The sequence below is a fragment of the Chelonoidis abingdonii genome, chromosome 3, assembly GCF_003597395.2.
Source record: "Chelonoidis abingdonii isolate Lonesome George chromosome 3, CheloAbing_2.0, whole genome shotgun sequence".
NCBI lineage: Eukaryota > Metazoa > Chordata > Testudines > Testudinidae > Chelonoidis > Chelonoidis abingdonii.
In genome coordinates this window covers 148,796,038-148,813,906 of record NC_133771.1, presented here as the reverse complement: position 1 = coordinate 148,813,906, position 17,869 = coordinate 148,796,038, and the positions used below count along the sequence as shown (strand labels likewise).

General features: G+C 45.4%; 1 protein-coding gene across 2 annotated transcripts in view; it reads left to right on the top strand.

Annotated features, from left to right (window-relative positions):
* The first annotated feature begins 538 nt into the window (after positions 1-538).
* The window catches only part of MEMO1 (mediator of cell motility 1), a 63,432-nt gene continuing 46,101 nt past the window's right edge, over positions 539-17,869 (top strand). Inside the window, exon 1 of one of the 2 annotated variants that reach the window (XM_032788661.2) lies at positions 539-948. In XM_032788661.2, coding sequence (XP_032644552.1) covers positions 888-948 — 61 coding nt within the window. In that variant the 5' untranslated portion in view covers positions 539-887. Of the gene's footprint in view, positions 949-4,879; positions 5,163-17,869 lie in introns of those variants that run through there. The other variant, XM_075064214.1, reaches the window with a different exon arrangement.

Here is a 17,869-nt window from a genome sequence, read left to right as displayed (position 1 = left end):
TGCCACGGCAGGCCCCAGCCCGCTGGGCCCCCGGGGCTGAAGCGTGGTGTGCGGGCAGCCAGCCCGACTGAAAGTGGGGCCAGGGGGAGCGTTGCCGGCTACCGCCGTGGCCCGCACTGGGGCTCGGCTGGGTAAGGCAGGGCCCGGCAAAGCCCAGGCAGCCGGCTCTAGGCCCCCACTGCTTAGCCCGGGAGTTCCCCTGTCCCGCCCGGAGCCTCGCTCCCTAGGAGTCCCCCCAGCCTCCCCACACGACCCTGCCCTCTTCTGCCCTGCCACCACAGAGACACCAACTCTCCAATCAGCGAGGCCAGAAGCCATCGCCACGGCAACCCTGCTGACCAATCCACGCTGGTTCTCTGCCTGTGGTTCTTTACACCCCCGGCCTCCATCGCTCCGCTCCGCTCCACTCTAGCAGCGCTGTCCAATCACAGGCCGCGATCCGTCCTGTGGGGCGGGGGAAGAAGAGGGAAAACAAAGGCGTCCAATCGCGGCCGGGCTTTTGCTTTCCTCACCCAATGGAGAGCCGCTTTGTCCGCTTCTGTGCAATCCGCATTCCACGGGAGTCGAAGAGGGCCAAACCCGGCTGCCGCGGCCTCCTCTTCGCCTCCCCTCACCCGATAGCGCGGAGTAGCCGGCGGTTGCTTCGGGCTTTGTCCCAGGCCGGCTCCTCTCCCCCGCCCGGTTCGTGTCTGCGGCCGAGCCGCCTTTTCCTGCCTCTCCCAGCGGTTCTCCCCGAGCCGCCCGGGTCCGCGGCGCCTCCGGCAGCGCCGCCCCCCCTCTCGGGGGCTCGGGCTCTGCCGGGGGAGGAGGGGGTTAGCGCTGCCGCCGCGGCAGGGCCCGTCTCCTGCCCCCTACCCCCGAACACCATAGGCGGCTCAGGCACCAAGATGTCCAACCGAGTGCTCTGCCGGGAGGCCAGCCACGCCGGCAGCTGGTACACAGCCTCAGGTAGCGGGGCCGGCCGGGCTCAGCCCCGGCCACAGGGGGGAGGCCGGGGAGGGCAGGAGGTTTAGGGGCCGCCCTAGTGGTGCCTTTCGCTGGGGGGCGGGGGGTCGCTGCAGGGTGTCACCGCCGCGGGGCCGGGGCAGCGGCAGCTGCCGGGCGGACACTACGAGGGGCCTGATCGGCCTCGGCTGCGGTATGTGGTGTGGTCCCGGGAGTTGCAGTGCTGGCGGGTGTCAGGCTCCGCGGCCTTTTCCCAACCCCACGCTGGGTCTGGGGGCCCGGCTGGAGCCGGAAGCTGAGTCAGCGCTTTCACTCCGGAGGAGTAGGTAGGCGCCGCGGCCGCTCATCCCGGCGCCGCCGGCAGGGCTCCTGCCTCCCTCCCCGGGGTGGGAGCTGAAGGCCCCGCCTCCCGTGCTGATACTGGGAGCCGCGGCGGGGAGGCGGCAGTTCACACGCTAGGAAAAGCAGTTCCCTCAGAGGAACACGCTCCGAAGCCCGCGGGCGGCACGTGCAGCCCATGTAAAACCGTGCAGCGAATCCCCGAGTGCGTCTGCAGAGCAAACTGGCTAGTAAAAGAGAACTGGAAGGGCTCATTGTGCCGCTAACTGGCTGACCGGAGCTGCCCGTGTCCCAGGCACCGCTGTACCCAAAGCATCGAGGCGGACAGCGGAATGTGGTATGACTAGGAAAGAGAAATGTAAATTGATGATAGAAACGTCGGAATTGCTATATCAGGATCAAACGAGTGGTCTGAGATCGTATAATACCTCCGATGGTGTTGGAGGATGCTGGGTACCTTACAGGTGTGAAAACTAGTGGACAATTATGGAATAACCAGATTATAAGGCAGGTTCCTGAAATAACTTTCTAATGTTGAGTTATGGTAGAACATGTAATGATTAAAGCCCCCATTTAAATGTAGGTAAGGTGTAACCTTAATAAACATATACCGAAGATGCTCAGAATGCAGTCAGATGTGTGAACCTAAGTAGAACAGAAGGAATAGAAGGCTACATTGATGACCAATCCTGTACTTTGTTTAGATGGACTGATGATTTAATGGAGCCTCTCTCTTCCACCTCCCTTTATACTGTGTGGTGATTGCATTGTATTATCTTAAAATAGTCTGTGGAGTAATTCATTTCAAAGAGCCAAGCATTAGTGTTTTGTAGGCCAAAAAACACTAACTGGGATTTTACTTTGTAATGGCATATGTAGTCAAACATGTTATCATAATGTATATTAAAACTGGCTTATATAGGTTGGTTATACCTTTGTGTCTCTTGCATATGAAACTCCTTACGAAGTGGAGTGCATAAATGGATGGGTATATGTATGTGGTCTTGCCTCATAAAGTTAAGTAATTTTACACCCATTATGTCAACTGCTTAATTCTCAAAGCTGAGATGAAAACTCTTAATGTAAGTGGACCAAAAAGAGTTTTTTGTTTTGTTTTGTTTTTTTTAAAAAAAACTTTTGGCTTTCAATTCCATTGCTGTTTCTCTTCTCCCATCCCATCCTGTCATCTTACTGAAAATCACTATTGAGATTGATAATGTGGGAACTCACTGTCAGATACTATAGACTAGCTAGCTTTTATTTTTATGTTGATGCAATAATCCAAAACAAAAATGTTTTTATAGCATTTAATATTGTAAAAACAATACTATTATTTCTGCCCTCCAACCTCCATAGTGAATTTAATTATGTAGGTGTCATATATTAGCTGCTTGTCCCACAAGATCTTTGATTCTAGCCATCATAGCAGTTTTTCCTGCATTTTAAAAAATAAAATCTTACGGCGGAGGTGGGGGGACGGGCGGACAGCATTTGAACTGCTGTTGCTTTTTCATCTAGCCCATTTCTGATGGCATTGTGAATAAAAGTAAAGTGAAACTCATCTGATCTCTGTGTGTTTTTCCTATTCTTTCTGCTGGCCCTTTGGGGAAGTAGAAGATGCAGGTGTTGGGTGCACTCTATAGAGTTGGTGGGGTTAGAGAGACACTAGCAATGTCTTTTCCTGTAGTCCAAACAGCAGTAAAGGAGTCTGTCATTGGCTATTGCACATGGCTTCTCCCTTTCAGTGAGAGCAGTAAAGTGATAGATAGTGATCTGATGAGTTTCAAGCTGTCTGCTGGCACTTGAGGAAAGTACTATATGTGGTGGCAAGAAACAGGTGATTGTGAAGGAAGGTGGTGAAAGTTGAGCTGGACAAAGGAAGTTGTACTAATGGCCTGGTAACACATCCAAATTTAAGAACAAGTTTTGTCACATGCTTTTTGAAATGTTGAGGTCTAGGATAATCCAGGAGGAAAGACACAAAGACAGGAAAACATAAGAGGGAGAGACAGAGATGAAATGAAATGAGTAGCTTCACTTTAGTGGGGATATTTTGTAACTTGAGTTTTATTTCCTGGAATTGTCCATCTAGTTCAGCGTAGTAGCAGTCTTTCAGTTGGAAAAATTGTAGATTTGATCCACTCCTGGAAAAGACTTAAGATCAAATTTCAATTAAATCTAAAAAATAAAATTCTACTGCTTTACTAACTATTCTGTATAGACACCTCAAATAATAAATGTATTTGAATATGAGGTTACATATTTCAACACAAGTGAGGACATTCAAAAATTGTCTTTCATGGTAACATTAACTTACCCAGATTGCATTTATTTAATTAGGTTACTAAATTATCTTCTCACATGACATATCAATTTATTAACCTAATTAGGAAAGTGATTTAAAAAATCCCCTTTCCCCCCCTTATATTTAAACCTGGCCATGCTGCAACTGCATGGCTGGAGCTAAACATGGTTATTGTCTGCACACAACACAGTTAGAGTTTAGTTACCCAGTCAGCTAAGAAATGCCTAAGCTGACACATAACTCTCTCTCTGTATTGGTTCAGCACACACTGTTTGGGCAGATGGTACACCTCAACAAGCCTGTGTAACTAGTTTTGTTCAGTTGTGCTTCACCCAGTTCTCTGCAGTAGGACATCTTAAGAGTGCATTGCCCTACGTGCTTTTGTATGCATGTGTTCTGGGTATTGACTGTGAAGACAGTATGGGATAGCTGGCCAGAGACTTTTCTCAAGGAAGAAAATGAGCAGAGCGCTAGATATGAAGACACAGACGCACATGTGAAGGTGGAAAGCTGACATTTGAACTCAGACTGGACCATATTCTAACTAGGCACAAAATCGTGGTCAAAATTTGTTGTGTGGATGGAGCCTTATTGTTACTTTATTTCTTTTAGTTAGGTTTTTAAGAAATAAGACATTTGAAGGGAAAGAGCCATTGTTTGATAGCTTGACTGGATTTTAGCCCCTCCCCCCCCCCATTGTCCACGCATATGCAAAGCTTTAATCCAGGTTTGAATGTTCTTTGAATCTGGGCGTGCTTGTCTGGCAGGAGGTATAGATGAAAGTCCAGGTTTCACTTTAATGCGGGATCTAACCTGCCTACTTTGTAGTGAGGATACAACTGAAGATTGGGTTATGATAGTCCTCCAGTGTGTTCCCAGAGTTCTGCAGGGCCTATATTTTCTGGTCCTCTTACCTACTCTCTTCCTACTTACCTCCTTCACACCAGAAGTCACCTGCTGCTTTACGTACACTTGGTTGGCATTTAACCCTTCATTCAGCATGCTCCATTTCTGCAAAGTTCAGCTCATTTGAACAGGATGGTAAGATGCCGTCTCAGGGTGCTGCTAGCTGGCTGGAGGATCACATCAAGGTTCTGGTTGTTCTCTGGTGTGAGTACAGTAAGGGAAATACAGTTTTGGGAGATGCAGTTGAAATTTGCATCTCTGCAGGAATATTTCAAAGAGACTGGGGGAGAAGAGGGATCAGATGGATGACAATTCAGTGTTGGGAGAGAATTAAAAACCTCAATGATACCTACTGCAAGGCGAAGGACACCAATTGAATGTCCTGCAGTTCCTCATTTACCTGCCCCTACTATGAGGTTTTTGACCAGATGTTCAATGCTGTTGTGAGTATAGAGCCCAGTGCCAGGCTTGATGGGCTTTTTGAAGTGGAATGGTCTGATATTTAGACTGGGGGTAGAGGAGACCGTCGTGGCAGAAGACCTGGAGCAGACCGCATGGCCAGAGTTACTGGAGGATGTCCTTTTGCTGGATTCCATGGACCTGTTCAAGGATCTACCCAAGGAATGGAATGTGGAGGAAGCAGAGTCAGAGGTGGAGACACAGTCAGGTAAGAGACAGCTATCACCTTTATCGTCATTGTGGGGTGGGGTTTGCTTATTTTTGACCAGCGCAAATATTATTACAGAGGATATTGCATGCTATGAGGTGGCATTAGCTTCAGTTGAGAGTGGAAGCGATGCTTTTTCCCTCTTCCTACTCCATCCATGTGTGATCGAGGTTGGATTCCGGGATGGGAATGGGATGGAATTTAAACATGCAACTAGTGATTTATTCTAAGATTTAACTGGTTGTTGATAACACACTTATTCAACATTGGGATTACAGATTTAACAGGAATGATTGCATATATGATATGGGTACTCTGCGCTCTGTTTATAACTGTTATACTGGGATTAGCACTAGTGTCCCTTGGTGAAGGAGGTATTTGGCCTCCTTGGTTTGTGACACGTTGTCCAGGCCAAGGGAGATGGATTGGGGTGGGGTAGGAGAACTATTTATAGCAAGGCTGTGCATCCTCCTAGTTCAGTATCTTGTTTATGTTTGCGGAATTCCATTTCCCTCCCCCCCACACACACACACACTCTCACACCTAGCTGATAATGCTTGATGATTTAGTCAGTGAAATTCCTCAGCAGGGTAAACTTGCTATACCTATCCCTGTAGCTTACTAGCCTTGTCCAGTCGTTGATATGCTGATCAGGTACCAGGCAGTTAAATAAGGACTTGGCATATATAAAGCTGATCCTCTTCCAGTCTGGGATCCCCAGTAGATCAACATCACCCAACATTGTTGCATTGTGAAATAATGTTAGGACTATCGCTAATAACAGGCCCTTGGTCATGTAGGCCTTACTATCCCTTTTGCCCTGCACAATTTTAAAAATATTTTAATAATATAAAATACTTAAATTGCATATGTGGACTGGTAACCTGGGATACAACTGTTTCTAATCATTTAAGTATGTTTTGGCTGAAGTAAAGTCATACCAAGTAAAGAGAAGTATTTACTTGTGGCCTTTCTATTATGCAGAATGTAAAACAGATACCTTTTTCTTTCTTTCCATGGTCAAAAATATAATACTCTTTCATTGTCTTGTTAGGACCTTTCACCTCTGCTTGGCCCAGGCTTCTTGGGGAAAGAACTCTAGGGGAAAAGGAAAAAGGAGGACCTGGTGCAAGAAATGGCTAATGACTTTGGATGCAATTTAGGTGTGCACTTTGAGTTCCGGAAGGAACAGCTAGGGCAGAACAGGAAGGAGGAGAGAAACTGGTCATGGACTATCTTGAGCATGATCAAAGGATGAGGGAACAGGACTGACAGCAGCAGCAGCAGGAGCTGTTTTTCAGCTTGCTGCCATCGGGGGAGTCAGTTGCTCAGACAACAGTATCAGTGAACACTCCTCTGTGCTACCATGTCCTGCAGCTGATGGACAACTTGGGGTTGGTGTTGGTTATTAGTCATTCCATGTACTCCTAGAATGGAAGTGTATATGGGCAGCTTCCATTCATGCAACTCTCATGCCTTGTGGAACAAGGAGGCCAGGTGCACTGATGTGCAGTTCCATTTTCAGTGAGATGGCATTGATTGTGACAATTTACCCACTTGTTGCCAACTGGGCTGCCTGTATGGTTCTTAAAGTATATTTGTACTACTGCATAATAAAGTATTTTTTCACTATTGGCGTGTGAATGCTTGGGGAAACAAGGAAGAGGCTGGAACCTCTATCCAAAGGTTTAATAGGTTGCTCAGAATTACATAAAAGCAGTAACAAATTGGTAAGTGTACTAAACACTACATGATATCACATTTCCCGTTCATCTCCCCCAGCAGTGCAAGGATGTCGCACGCAAAGCATCCCTTACTTCTCCTGGACCCATCCCTAGTCATCAGAGGTATGCTTTCTGGTTGCCTTTACTGGGCCTTCAAAACAGCAGTCTCTTGAGCACGTCCCCAGTAAGAGCTCTCTTGTCCTCACAAATGTTATGTAGTGCCCAGCACACCCATAATAATATGAACGGCATTGGGCATGCTGGCATTCAAACAGATTTATAGTTTATGCCATCTTGCCTTCAGTTGGCCAAGTGCATGTTCTGACTCCATTCGATCACTGCTCAGTTAAACCTTTTTCCGCCCAGTACTCTGACATCAGCATATGACTTCATGAGCCTGGGAAGCAGAGGGTAGACAGGTCCTCTAAAATATCAGGGGGGTTTCTGTGCCCACTGTTAACCATGTCATTTGGGTGGAATAAGGCTCTTTTGGGCCAAACAGGTATGCCAGAGCTCATGAATTCCTCGGTGTTATACATCTTGCTGGTGTAGCCCACATTGGTGTTCGTGAACAGGCCTGTGTGATTGATCAAGATCTGCATAATGCGCAAGTAGTATACTTTCTGGTTGTGCTCCTTGTGGTGGGCAACCGTGTACATGCATGCCAGTAATATCTCATGTTTCAGCAGCTATTAGTTCAAGAACGTTAGCATTATTCACTTTGGGTAAACCACAGCAATAATGGCCTGTATTGGTTGTGCAAACACCACATTAGAGAACAAGGGGTTAAGGAGCAGTTCTGGAACCCGGTAGCTAGAGTGACCAGATGTCCCAATTTTATAGGGACAGTCTTGATTTTTTGGGGGCTTTTTCTTGTGTAAGTACCTATTACCACCCGCATACCCTGTCTCAATTTTTCACACTTGCTATCTGGTCGTCCTACCGGTAGCACCCACAGACTCTGCGTCAGCTGGAGGTGGAGCTTAAAAGGGGAAGCAGACCAGCTCAGAATGGGGCAAGCAGTAGAAGGGAACAGATGTCTGCTCTGGGTAAATAATAGCCCAGGAGCTCATGTTGCCTGTGACCTGACCGAGTCTGCAAAGGAGAGATTGGTGATTATGTGGACCAGAAACTTGTGTTTTTGGTTCTATTCTTTCATTTATCCTTAAAGGGGCAGGGGGGACTCAGGCAGGAAGGGATGCAGCTATTTAGCACCCCAAGGTGCAGAACTTAGCTGCCCACCATCAGGGCCTGGTGTGAAGGCTCCACAGGGTGGAGTTTTAAAGAAAAAGGGAGATGTCAGGGAGCAGGGGGGTGGGCAGGGGAAACCACTTGCCATACCCCTGTTTGACAAGAATGGAGCACTGCTGGTGATGGTCACCCGTCCCATGACCTCAGACGCATCCACTGCCTCTACCCCAACAGTAGACTTGCCATGGCAAAACTGGTTAGCCCCTAGGGTGACCAGATCAAAACACTAAAATACCAGGACACATTAGTATGCTGTCAGCCCCACTCACAGCCCATCCCTGCTCCTCCCAGGCTCTGCCTCCACTCTGCTCCAAGTCCCCCCCCCCACTATGCCATTCTTCATCCCCTGGCCCGCTGCTGGCTTGCTGCATCCCTCAGTCCCCCATCACCACCACTTGCCTCCTCACCCTCTACTCGCATGCCTCTTCATCTGCCCCTAACCCCTATGGCACCGACTTTCCCTCTGCCAGGTGGGTGCTCGCCCTCCTGCCTCTTCCTGCCCTCGCTCTGCCCCCATTCCATCCCCTTTCCCCTAAGTCTCTGCCCCTTCTGCAGTTCCCCTCCTCCCCTAAATGTGCTGTGTCCCTGCTCCTTCCTCCCGCTCTCAGAAAGCGATAAGTGCCAACAAACAGCTGTTAGGTGGCAGGAAGCACTGGGAGCGGGAGGAGGGGTGGGGATGCAGCACGCTGGGGGTTGGGAGGGAAGAAGGAGGCAAGAACGGGGAAGCTTGGCTGCAATTTTTCCCCATGGGTGCTCCAGCCCCGGAGCACCCATGAAGTCAGCGCCTCCCTCCTGCTTGCCTCCTTACCTGAATATCGGAAGAAATGGTGTCCCGATTGTACGTTGATTGGAACATGGGACAAAGAGTTAAATACTGAGACATCTGGTCACCCTGTTAGCCACAGAGCTGTAGCAGTCTGGGGTAGTAAGCTTTCAGAAGACCATAATAACCACCCACTTCTGGACTGATATGGCCTCCCTCATTTGAAGGTCAGGCGAGCTCTTTACATGGCTTTGTGAAGGTGTCAAGTATCAGAGAAGTAGCCGTGTTAGTCTGGATCTGTAAAAGCAGCAGAGAGTCCTGTGGCACCTTATAGACTAACAGACATTTTGGAGTATGAGCTTTCGTGGGTGAATATCCATTTCATTGGATGCATCCGACGAAGTGGTATTCACCCACGAAAGCTCATGCTCCAAAACATCTATTAGTCTATAAGGTGCCACAGGACACTCTGCTGCTTTTTGTGAAGGTGGCCTTTCTTGAGCAAAAGTTCTAGAGCGACTCCTGTTCATCCCAGAAACACATAATTATGTAGTCTTGCCACTCTATGCTTGTGGTCCTGCATCAGACCACTGGTCAACCTAAGAGGAATCCACAACAATCACAACAGGCATTATCTGTCTCCTATGCCATGCACCCAGCATGCATGATCTTCTTAGGGTTGCAGGTTGCTGCCATAATGCCCTGTGCTATGTCTCATATCTTCTATTTGCATCCTGCTGCATTAACAGAGCAGCCAAAAGCAGAAATAACATTGTACTGTGTTGCAACCATTCCTTTCCGGTATTGGAAGGGACAGAGCATGCACACCCAGAAGTGCTTTTACTTTGATCTGTTGGCAGGCTAAGGATGCCTCTGCACAGGAGTTCAAAAAACAGACAAGTTGGCCCACAATGCACCATAAAACATCCTAAAGTGACTCAGTTAGTGAGATGCTAAGAATCCTGAGATATGCCCCTAGAAATCAAAGCACCTTCCCCTGGTTGCTGTAGCTCCACTGTGGATGTGTCTACATGAGTCTGATGTAAGTGTGGCCAGGATGGATTTGATTTAAGTCAAATTGATTTAAATCACTAGTCAGGAAGACTCGATTTAATCATGGTTTTCTACATAAAAGTGCATTCTTGTTGGTTGTTATAACCTTAAGACATATTCTTCACAACTCAGAGAGAGATGTAGTTTTCATTTTTAGAAGGTTATACACTATACATTTTTAAACAGTGATTTATTTTGAAAACTTTTCAGATTAGTTTTACAGCTACATCAGAAAATGAATGATTGATTGGTTATTTCATTTAGCAAAGGTAATTAAAGCAGATATTTATGAAGTCATTGTGAGGTGAATTATCTCTAATTCAATAGGTTGACCATTAATATTTGGAGGATTTTCTTTTGAGGAGAACATCACCGGACAAACATTTAAATTATTTTATTTAACAAAACCAACAATGTTAAGTATTCTGGATTTTTTTCTTTAACAGCAAACATATACACCTCTACCCCAATATAACGCAATCTGGTATAATGTGGGTTCGCATACAACGTGGTAAAGCTCTGACATGCAGAGCAGCGTGTTAAGGGTGCTGGTCCAGGCCGGGGCGGAGGGTTTCGGGGGTGGTCAGGGGCTCCCCGCCGCCCCCCCCCAGGGTCTGTGGGGTAGGAGCTGTGGAAGGGCACCTTTGGGGCCCATGCAGTCCCAGAGTGTCTCGGGGGATTAGTGGGGGACCGGGAACAGCCCACTGTACTTCCTTCGCCCCATCCCCAGCCGTGTTGCTCAGGGGAGGGGGCTTGAGGGAAGGGATCCCCTTGCACTCACCAGCAGCAGCGAAAGTGAAGCAGCCTGGCCCCAACTCACTCCACTCCACCAGCTCCCAGGCGCAGCACTCCGCTTCCTGCCACAGGTGAATGCGGAGGGCGTCCTTTCCCCAGCTTCCTCGCACTCACCTGCAGCAGGAAGTGGTGCGCTGTGACTGGGAGGTAGCAGAGTAGAGCGACTGGGGCCGTGTCGCTCTGCTTCCCACTGCCGGTAAGTGGGGGGAGGTTGGGGAAAGAACGCCCTCCACACTCACTGGCAGCGGGAAGTGGAGGAACGTGGCCCCAGCCTGCTCCGCTCTGCTACCTCCCAGCCGCGGTGCTCCGCTTCCTGCCACAGGTGAGTGCAGGACCTTTCCCCAGCTGCCCCTCAGTGACAGGGCTGGGGCTGGGGCAAGGAAAGCGGAACGGGTTGGGAACACGTCCCTCTGCTTCCCACTGCAGGTGAGTGCGGGGGGGCATCCTTTCCCCAACCTCAACCTCCCCGCGCTCACTGATGGTGGGAAGTGGAGTGCCGTGGCTGGGAGCTGGCGGAGTGGAGTGGACTGGAGCCAGGCTGCTCCGCTTCCCGCCACTGCTGGTGGGTGCCTGTCAGGGGATGGGGTGGATAGGGATCAGAGCAGTCAGGGAACAGGGAGGTTGGGTAGAGGGTGGGATCCTGGGGGTGATTAGGAACAGGAGTCTCTGGAGGGGGCGGTCAGGGAACAAGGAACAGGGAGGGGGGGCAAAGCAAGTTGCTATAACGTGGTCTCACCTATAACAGTGAGATTTTTTGTCTCTCGAGTACCGCATTGTATTGGGGTAGAGGTGTATTTTAACAAATCAGGTATATGTCCTTCGCTTCTCACAGATGTCTCCAGATGACTTCTCCTTGTCTAGATCTATTCTGCCCCCAACAATCTTCTATTCATTGAACTTTTAGAATGTATGCACTTTTAGAGAGAGGTAAGGGATTGACTCTGTGTACGCAAATTTGCAGAGAAACAATAGAGTTGAGGTCTGATATTTCTCACCTCTATGTATTTACATAAAACCCTTTTCTCTGTTAACAAGCATGTTACCTCTGGAGACAAATCCACAGTTTGAGAACTACAAAACTAGGCATCTCTGGTGGTATCTTCTAGACTGAGCACTGAGTCCCATTGGGTAGATAGAAAGATTAATCTAAATAATCTATACAGAAGCCCCTGGAGCCCCATAAGATTGAGTCCCTAATCCATGAACTATTTGAACTCATTTACAAAACTTTTTTTAAACATTACATGGATATATTGTTTCATCCTATAGAATTAGAATTTATAATCCCTATTGCATGATGAGATATCTTTGAGCTATAATGTATCTTAATTAAAACTATCTTTAGATAGGTTTTTTCCTCAAAAAGCATATTATCAAAAAAAAAATCCAATTTAAATTAAAGAAAAAATCTGATTTTTTTTATTAAAAAAAACACCACATTGATTGTTATCCACCCTGAGTATGGCTCTGCAGTGTGGATGCTTGCAGGCAGGCTTGGCTAACTGGGGTCATGGACCTAGTCTAACTCTCCAGTGAAGACATAGTCAGAGAGGTAAATTTGGTGCCTGTTCTTGCAGCTCTTATTTATAATAGCAGTGAATAGTCCCACTGGAATCACTAGGATTCCCTGAGTATGTGGTAATCTGTGGTTAAGGGTTGCAGTGTTTTGGGTCCTTAGTTTTCATTCTTTATACACTTCTGATGTTTATATTTTAATAAGACACATTCTCTCTTCTGCAAACTTGACCAGATGCAGCCTCCGAGTCTGTCCAACTCAGTTGGAACACTGTGTATCAAGAAGGGAATAGATGCTTAAATAGGCTGCAAAAATCTTGGCAGATGCCAGCGAGAAGCTCTTCATTATAGTTGCTTAACTTCATTTTTTATTTTCAATCCCTCTTCCCCAGTTGAATGAAAAGTCTGTTCCTCAGTGAGGTCTGTTTATTTGTAAAGTTTGGAAAGTTTCTTTTTTTAAGCTACCTGTTATTGTTTAGCTTAAAAAATGTTCTGAGGAGAGCTTTTTAGGAAGTTAAAGGTATGGGTTATATTGAAATCATAGCTGCTATAGAGTTCAGAGTAGCATTGAAATGGCTTTTGTGTCCTACCCTTCTAGTTTAATAAATATTTTATTTAACATGTATATAATGCCTACAGTTTGCTAGACTGATAGTAATAGATACAGTCTCTGCTCTTAAGAGCTGACAGTCTTAAGAGGCAAGTAATGATACAGGGGAGGGTAAATGAAAGGGATACTCATGGCTATACTACTAAAATTCCTATGTTTTTGATTGAGCACCTTTTATGGTGGTAATTTATTCTTTTTTAGCATTTACTTAATGTGACAGGGTGTTTTTGGGGGGTGGGGTGGAAGGAGGACTGTAGATGGAGAGGTAAGGCGTGTAAGGAAAGAACTGGAAGAGTAGAGGGTAGTCTAAAGCACCTTTTTCCATAGTACCTAAGCACTGATGTGGTAATGAGTCAAAGTGCGGATGGGGGGGTAGAAAGACAAGGTAGGTGAAGAGCACAGTAAAGTGAGGTATGGTAGTGATATGGTTATTGTGTCACAAAAGAATTCAAGAAAGCCCAATATTGGTGTCAATGACTGTCAGGATGTAGGGATTGTTAGACTGATTTTCTGGTGCTAGCAAAGGCTGTGTGAGGTGTCTTCCGGAAACAAGGACCTTTATAGACCATTTGAGAACCTTTTTCTTGTTTTTCTGTTTGTGCACACATGCAAGAGCCTATGGAGATCTGCACCCTGGAGCAGTTAGTGTCTGGTCCAGTGGGTAATGTGGAGAGGAGCTTCATATGGAGTAGTAAAGTTGTGGGTCCCACTGGTGCTGTGCAACATTTTACCAAATGGTGAGCACTAGCAGGAGCCTTCCACGTACAACTTTTATTTAAAGCTTTATTTTAACTACAGTCTGTGCAAAACCTAAAAATAAAATTAAACTTTTTATGAACTTTCAAGATATTGAGCAAAATGAGTGTGTTTTCTCTTACTATTAATCTTCCACCTTTTTTTAGGACTTGATTGTAGAGAGTCATCATTGGCTCTTACAAGTTAATGATGTCCTACCATTCTTCATCTGGAGGTCAACAGGCCACAGATTTTTTTTTCCACCTGTTTTTCTGTCACTGGAGGAGTAATCAAATAATCTCTCACTTGTATCTGTGTTTCTTTCCTTAAACATGGAATATTAACTGATAGGTTTTGTTTTTAAGTCCTTCCCAGAGAAATTGTGGAAATGAATATCACAAAAAGTGTTGGATAATCACATTATTTTCATGAATTCTTTTTCTTACATGCACTCTAGACTTAGACAACACTGTGATGGAACATGGTGTTAATAATTAAAATGTGAGATTTAAGATTACATAATCTTAAAATGGCAAACTGCTTAATGTACTAGAATACAATTTTTCAGACTTTTCTTTAGGTGGATCACTGAATATATCGGGGTGGCCAACCTGTGGCTCCAGAGCCACATGTGACTCTTCAGAAGTTAATATGAAGCTGTAACAATGCTAGTTCTGGCGGGACGCAACTGAGAGTGCCAGTTCAGGACAAATTGCTTAAAACCGGGCAGTTACAGCCCAAGGCTGGTGTTTTTCCACCTCTAAGGCAAACCAAACCAGCCAGCCAAAGAAGACTTTGGTCTCACCCCACTGGCTAACCACAGTCATACAAGTGTCAATTCCCTTAGACACTCCAGTTTCCCAGTATCACCACCAGTGCCACTCATTATGGGGACAAATGGTTATGAAAACCAACACCCCAGTAAAAGAAAAAAAGAGTTCTCTCGATCCCAAAGGACCAAGCCCCAGACCTAGGTCAATATACAAATCAGATCTTACCCACAAATCACGCTGGTGCCCAGGTCTTGAGAGGCTAATCTAAAGGTTTATTCATAAGGACAAAAGATAGAGATGAAGCTAGAATTGGTTGAAATGGAATCAATTAATACCAGGAATGGCAAAGTTTTGGTTCAGCTGTAGCATGATAAGAATTAAACTGCAGGTTCAATCAAGTCTCTGGAGTACATCCGCCCACTGGGATGGGTCGTTCCAGTCCTCAGAGCTTCCATTTGTAGGCAAAGTCCCTCCAGAGTTCAAGAAGCAGGACTGAAGACCAGATGGAGATGAGGCATCAGCCTTTTTATAGTCTTTTCCAGGTGTAGAACACCTCTTTGTTCTATGTGGAAAATTTACAGCAAATTGAAGTCTGGAGTCATGTGGGCAGTTCCTGCACACTTTGCTGAGTTACAAGGCATAGCTTCTTTCTCTCAATGGGTCAGTTGTATAGCTGATGGTCCTTAATGGGCCATCAAGCAGGCTAGGCAGAGCTAACAGCAACTTGTCTGGGATGTCACCCAGAAGCATAGCATAAGTTTGAAGTACAGACAGTATAGAGCCAATATTCATAACTTCAACTAAAAAATGACACATGCATACAGAAAGCATAATCATAACCAGCAATCCATAACCTGGTCTTAGTCGCCTCATTTTACCCCTTTATTCAAGATTTGGTGCCACTACAGGACTTTGGTTGCAACCATGTTCTGTATGGTCCCAGATTATGTCAATAACATCATAGCAGCTTCTTGTATAGGCACTGACTCTGGGGCTGGAGCTACAGGTGCCAGCTTTCCAGTGCGCTGAGGCGGGGGGGTGCTCACTGCTCAACCCCTGGCTCTGCCACAGGCCCTGCCCCTACTCTACCCCTTCCTGCCCCCTCCCCTGAGCCTGCTGTGCTCTAACTCCTCTCCCTCCAGAGCCTCCTGCATGCCACAAAACAGCTAATCAGGAGGGAGGGGGGTGGTGCTGATCTGCAGGGCTGCCGTTGGGTGGGAGGAGTCGGGGGCGGGGAGCTGATGCAGGGCTGCTGACATTTACTTTGGCTCTTTGTCAATGTACATTGGTAAATTCTGGCTCCTTCTGAGGCTCAGGTTGGCCACCACTGGAATATACTCTGAACAGGTACTTTGAGACATCCCAAATGAAGAATTCAGACCCTCAGTATATCTCACCCTAAATATGAAGTTTATAGTCTTTCTCTTGGTATAACCAGTAGTATCATACAATAGACCTCTGTAGCCTATAGCATACTTCTTTTCAGTTTGAATTATATTTAGCGTACATTTATCAGAGCCAAATTGTTCCTCTGAGCTACACAGTAGCAGTACCTCACTTGTTGAGGTTCCCATTGACCTCATTGGGATAGCAGATTGTTGAAGTGAAGTACTGCTTTGAGGATCTGGGTGGAGTTTTTGCTCTGTAATTTAAAGTATGTAGACTGAGTGCTGGTTAACTTTTTTTGGGTGATGGAAGAAAAGAATGAACGGAGACTTAAAAGATTGTTTGCAGTAAAGCAAGTAAATTGCAAAGCTTGTTAGAAGGGCTTCTTAAGGGAATGCACAAAATGTGGCTTTTGTTGCAGCGTGGTGGTTGCTAATTGTACATCTCAATTTCTGTCCTTCAGTGACTTTGTAGAGATTCCATTCTGTTCAAATTTTGATTTATCTTTATTAATGAAATTAGTGGAACCCACTGCTTATGTGTTCTTTTTACATATCTAAAATAGAACTTCAAGCCTAGGATAGGATAATTTAAGTTTAAAAAGATATAAAGAAAAATCACACACATAATTCTAGTGTTTTCATGCCTATACTTGCAATATTAGGTTTATATAAGTTTTGTCTTTGTGTCTGATTTATATGCTATGCTGGCATCCAGTAATGTAGAAGTATATATTCTAATAGCAGGATATATGCTCGTCATGAATAGTCCCTCAGACTCAACTTTCTGTCTCACAGGGCCAAATCCTCGTTTTTGTGTAGATAAAACTTGTGCTGATCAGGATTTGTCAGAAACAGTGGCTAATCAAATGAGCCCAGTGTCTTTTGAATCATTGTTTTAATTTTCCTTGTATAAGGTAAGGAAGGGAGGATATATACTTGTTCCATATCACAGTTTTAAAGAAGGCAATATAGTCTGGTGGATGATAAATCAAATCTGACTGTATTTGTAAATTAGTCTAAATGTTCTCCATTCCCCTCCAAGGTTCACACTGACAGGAAGAAAACTTGTTTTAGTGCCAGCCATTAAGTGTACTTATTACTGTATTGAGGGACAGTAACTAGTCATGTGCCAGTCCACAAGATTGCACTGTTTACTTAGCTTGACTATTTTAACTCCCTCCTATGAATTAAGAATTAAAATAATAAATGCATATATACTAGTATTTTATTTTAAGCACTTCATAGTGTTGAATCTCATTTGTCATAGTTAGGAATGGGAAAGTACAAGACTTGAAAAATCTGCCGACTTGTGGTGAGTAGGAAGCTTTCCTGGATGAGTGCAGAAAGTGATGACAATCGAAAGTTTCATTTAAAAAAAACTAGGTCTGTTGATTAATCACGCAATTAACTCAAAAAAATGAACTGCGATTAAAAAAATTAATCATGATTAATCGCATTGTTAAACGATAGAATACCAATTGAAATTTACTGAATATTTTTGGATGTTTTTCTACATTTTCAAATATATTGATTTCAATTACAACACAGATGTTTACATTTACAGGAGATACTGCTGACTGCTTCTTATTTACAATGTCACCTGAAAGTGAGAACAGGTGTTCGCATGGCACTTGTGTAGCCGGCATTGCAAGGTATTTACATGCTAGATATACTAAACATTCATATGCCCTTTCATGCTTCGGCCACCGTTCCAGAGGACATGCTTCCATGCTGATGATGCTCGTTAAAAAAAAATGTGTTAATTAAATTTGTGACTGAACTCTTTGGGGGAGAACTATATGTCTCCTTTTCTGTTTTACCCAGATTCTGCCATGTATTTCTTGTTATAGCAGTCTCTGATGATGACCCAGCACATGTTAGTTTTAAGAACACTTTCATGGCGGATTTGACAAAATGCAAGGAAGGTACTAATGTGAGATTTCTAAGGAGAGATACAGCCATTGACTCAAGGTTTAAGAATCTGAAGTGCCTTCCAAAATCTGAGAGGGATGAGGTGTGGATAATGCTTTCAAATGTCTTAAAGGAGCAACAGACTGATGCAGAAACTACAGAACCTGAACCATCAAAAAAGAAAATCAA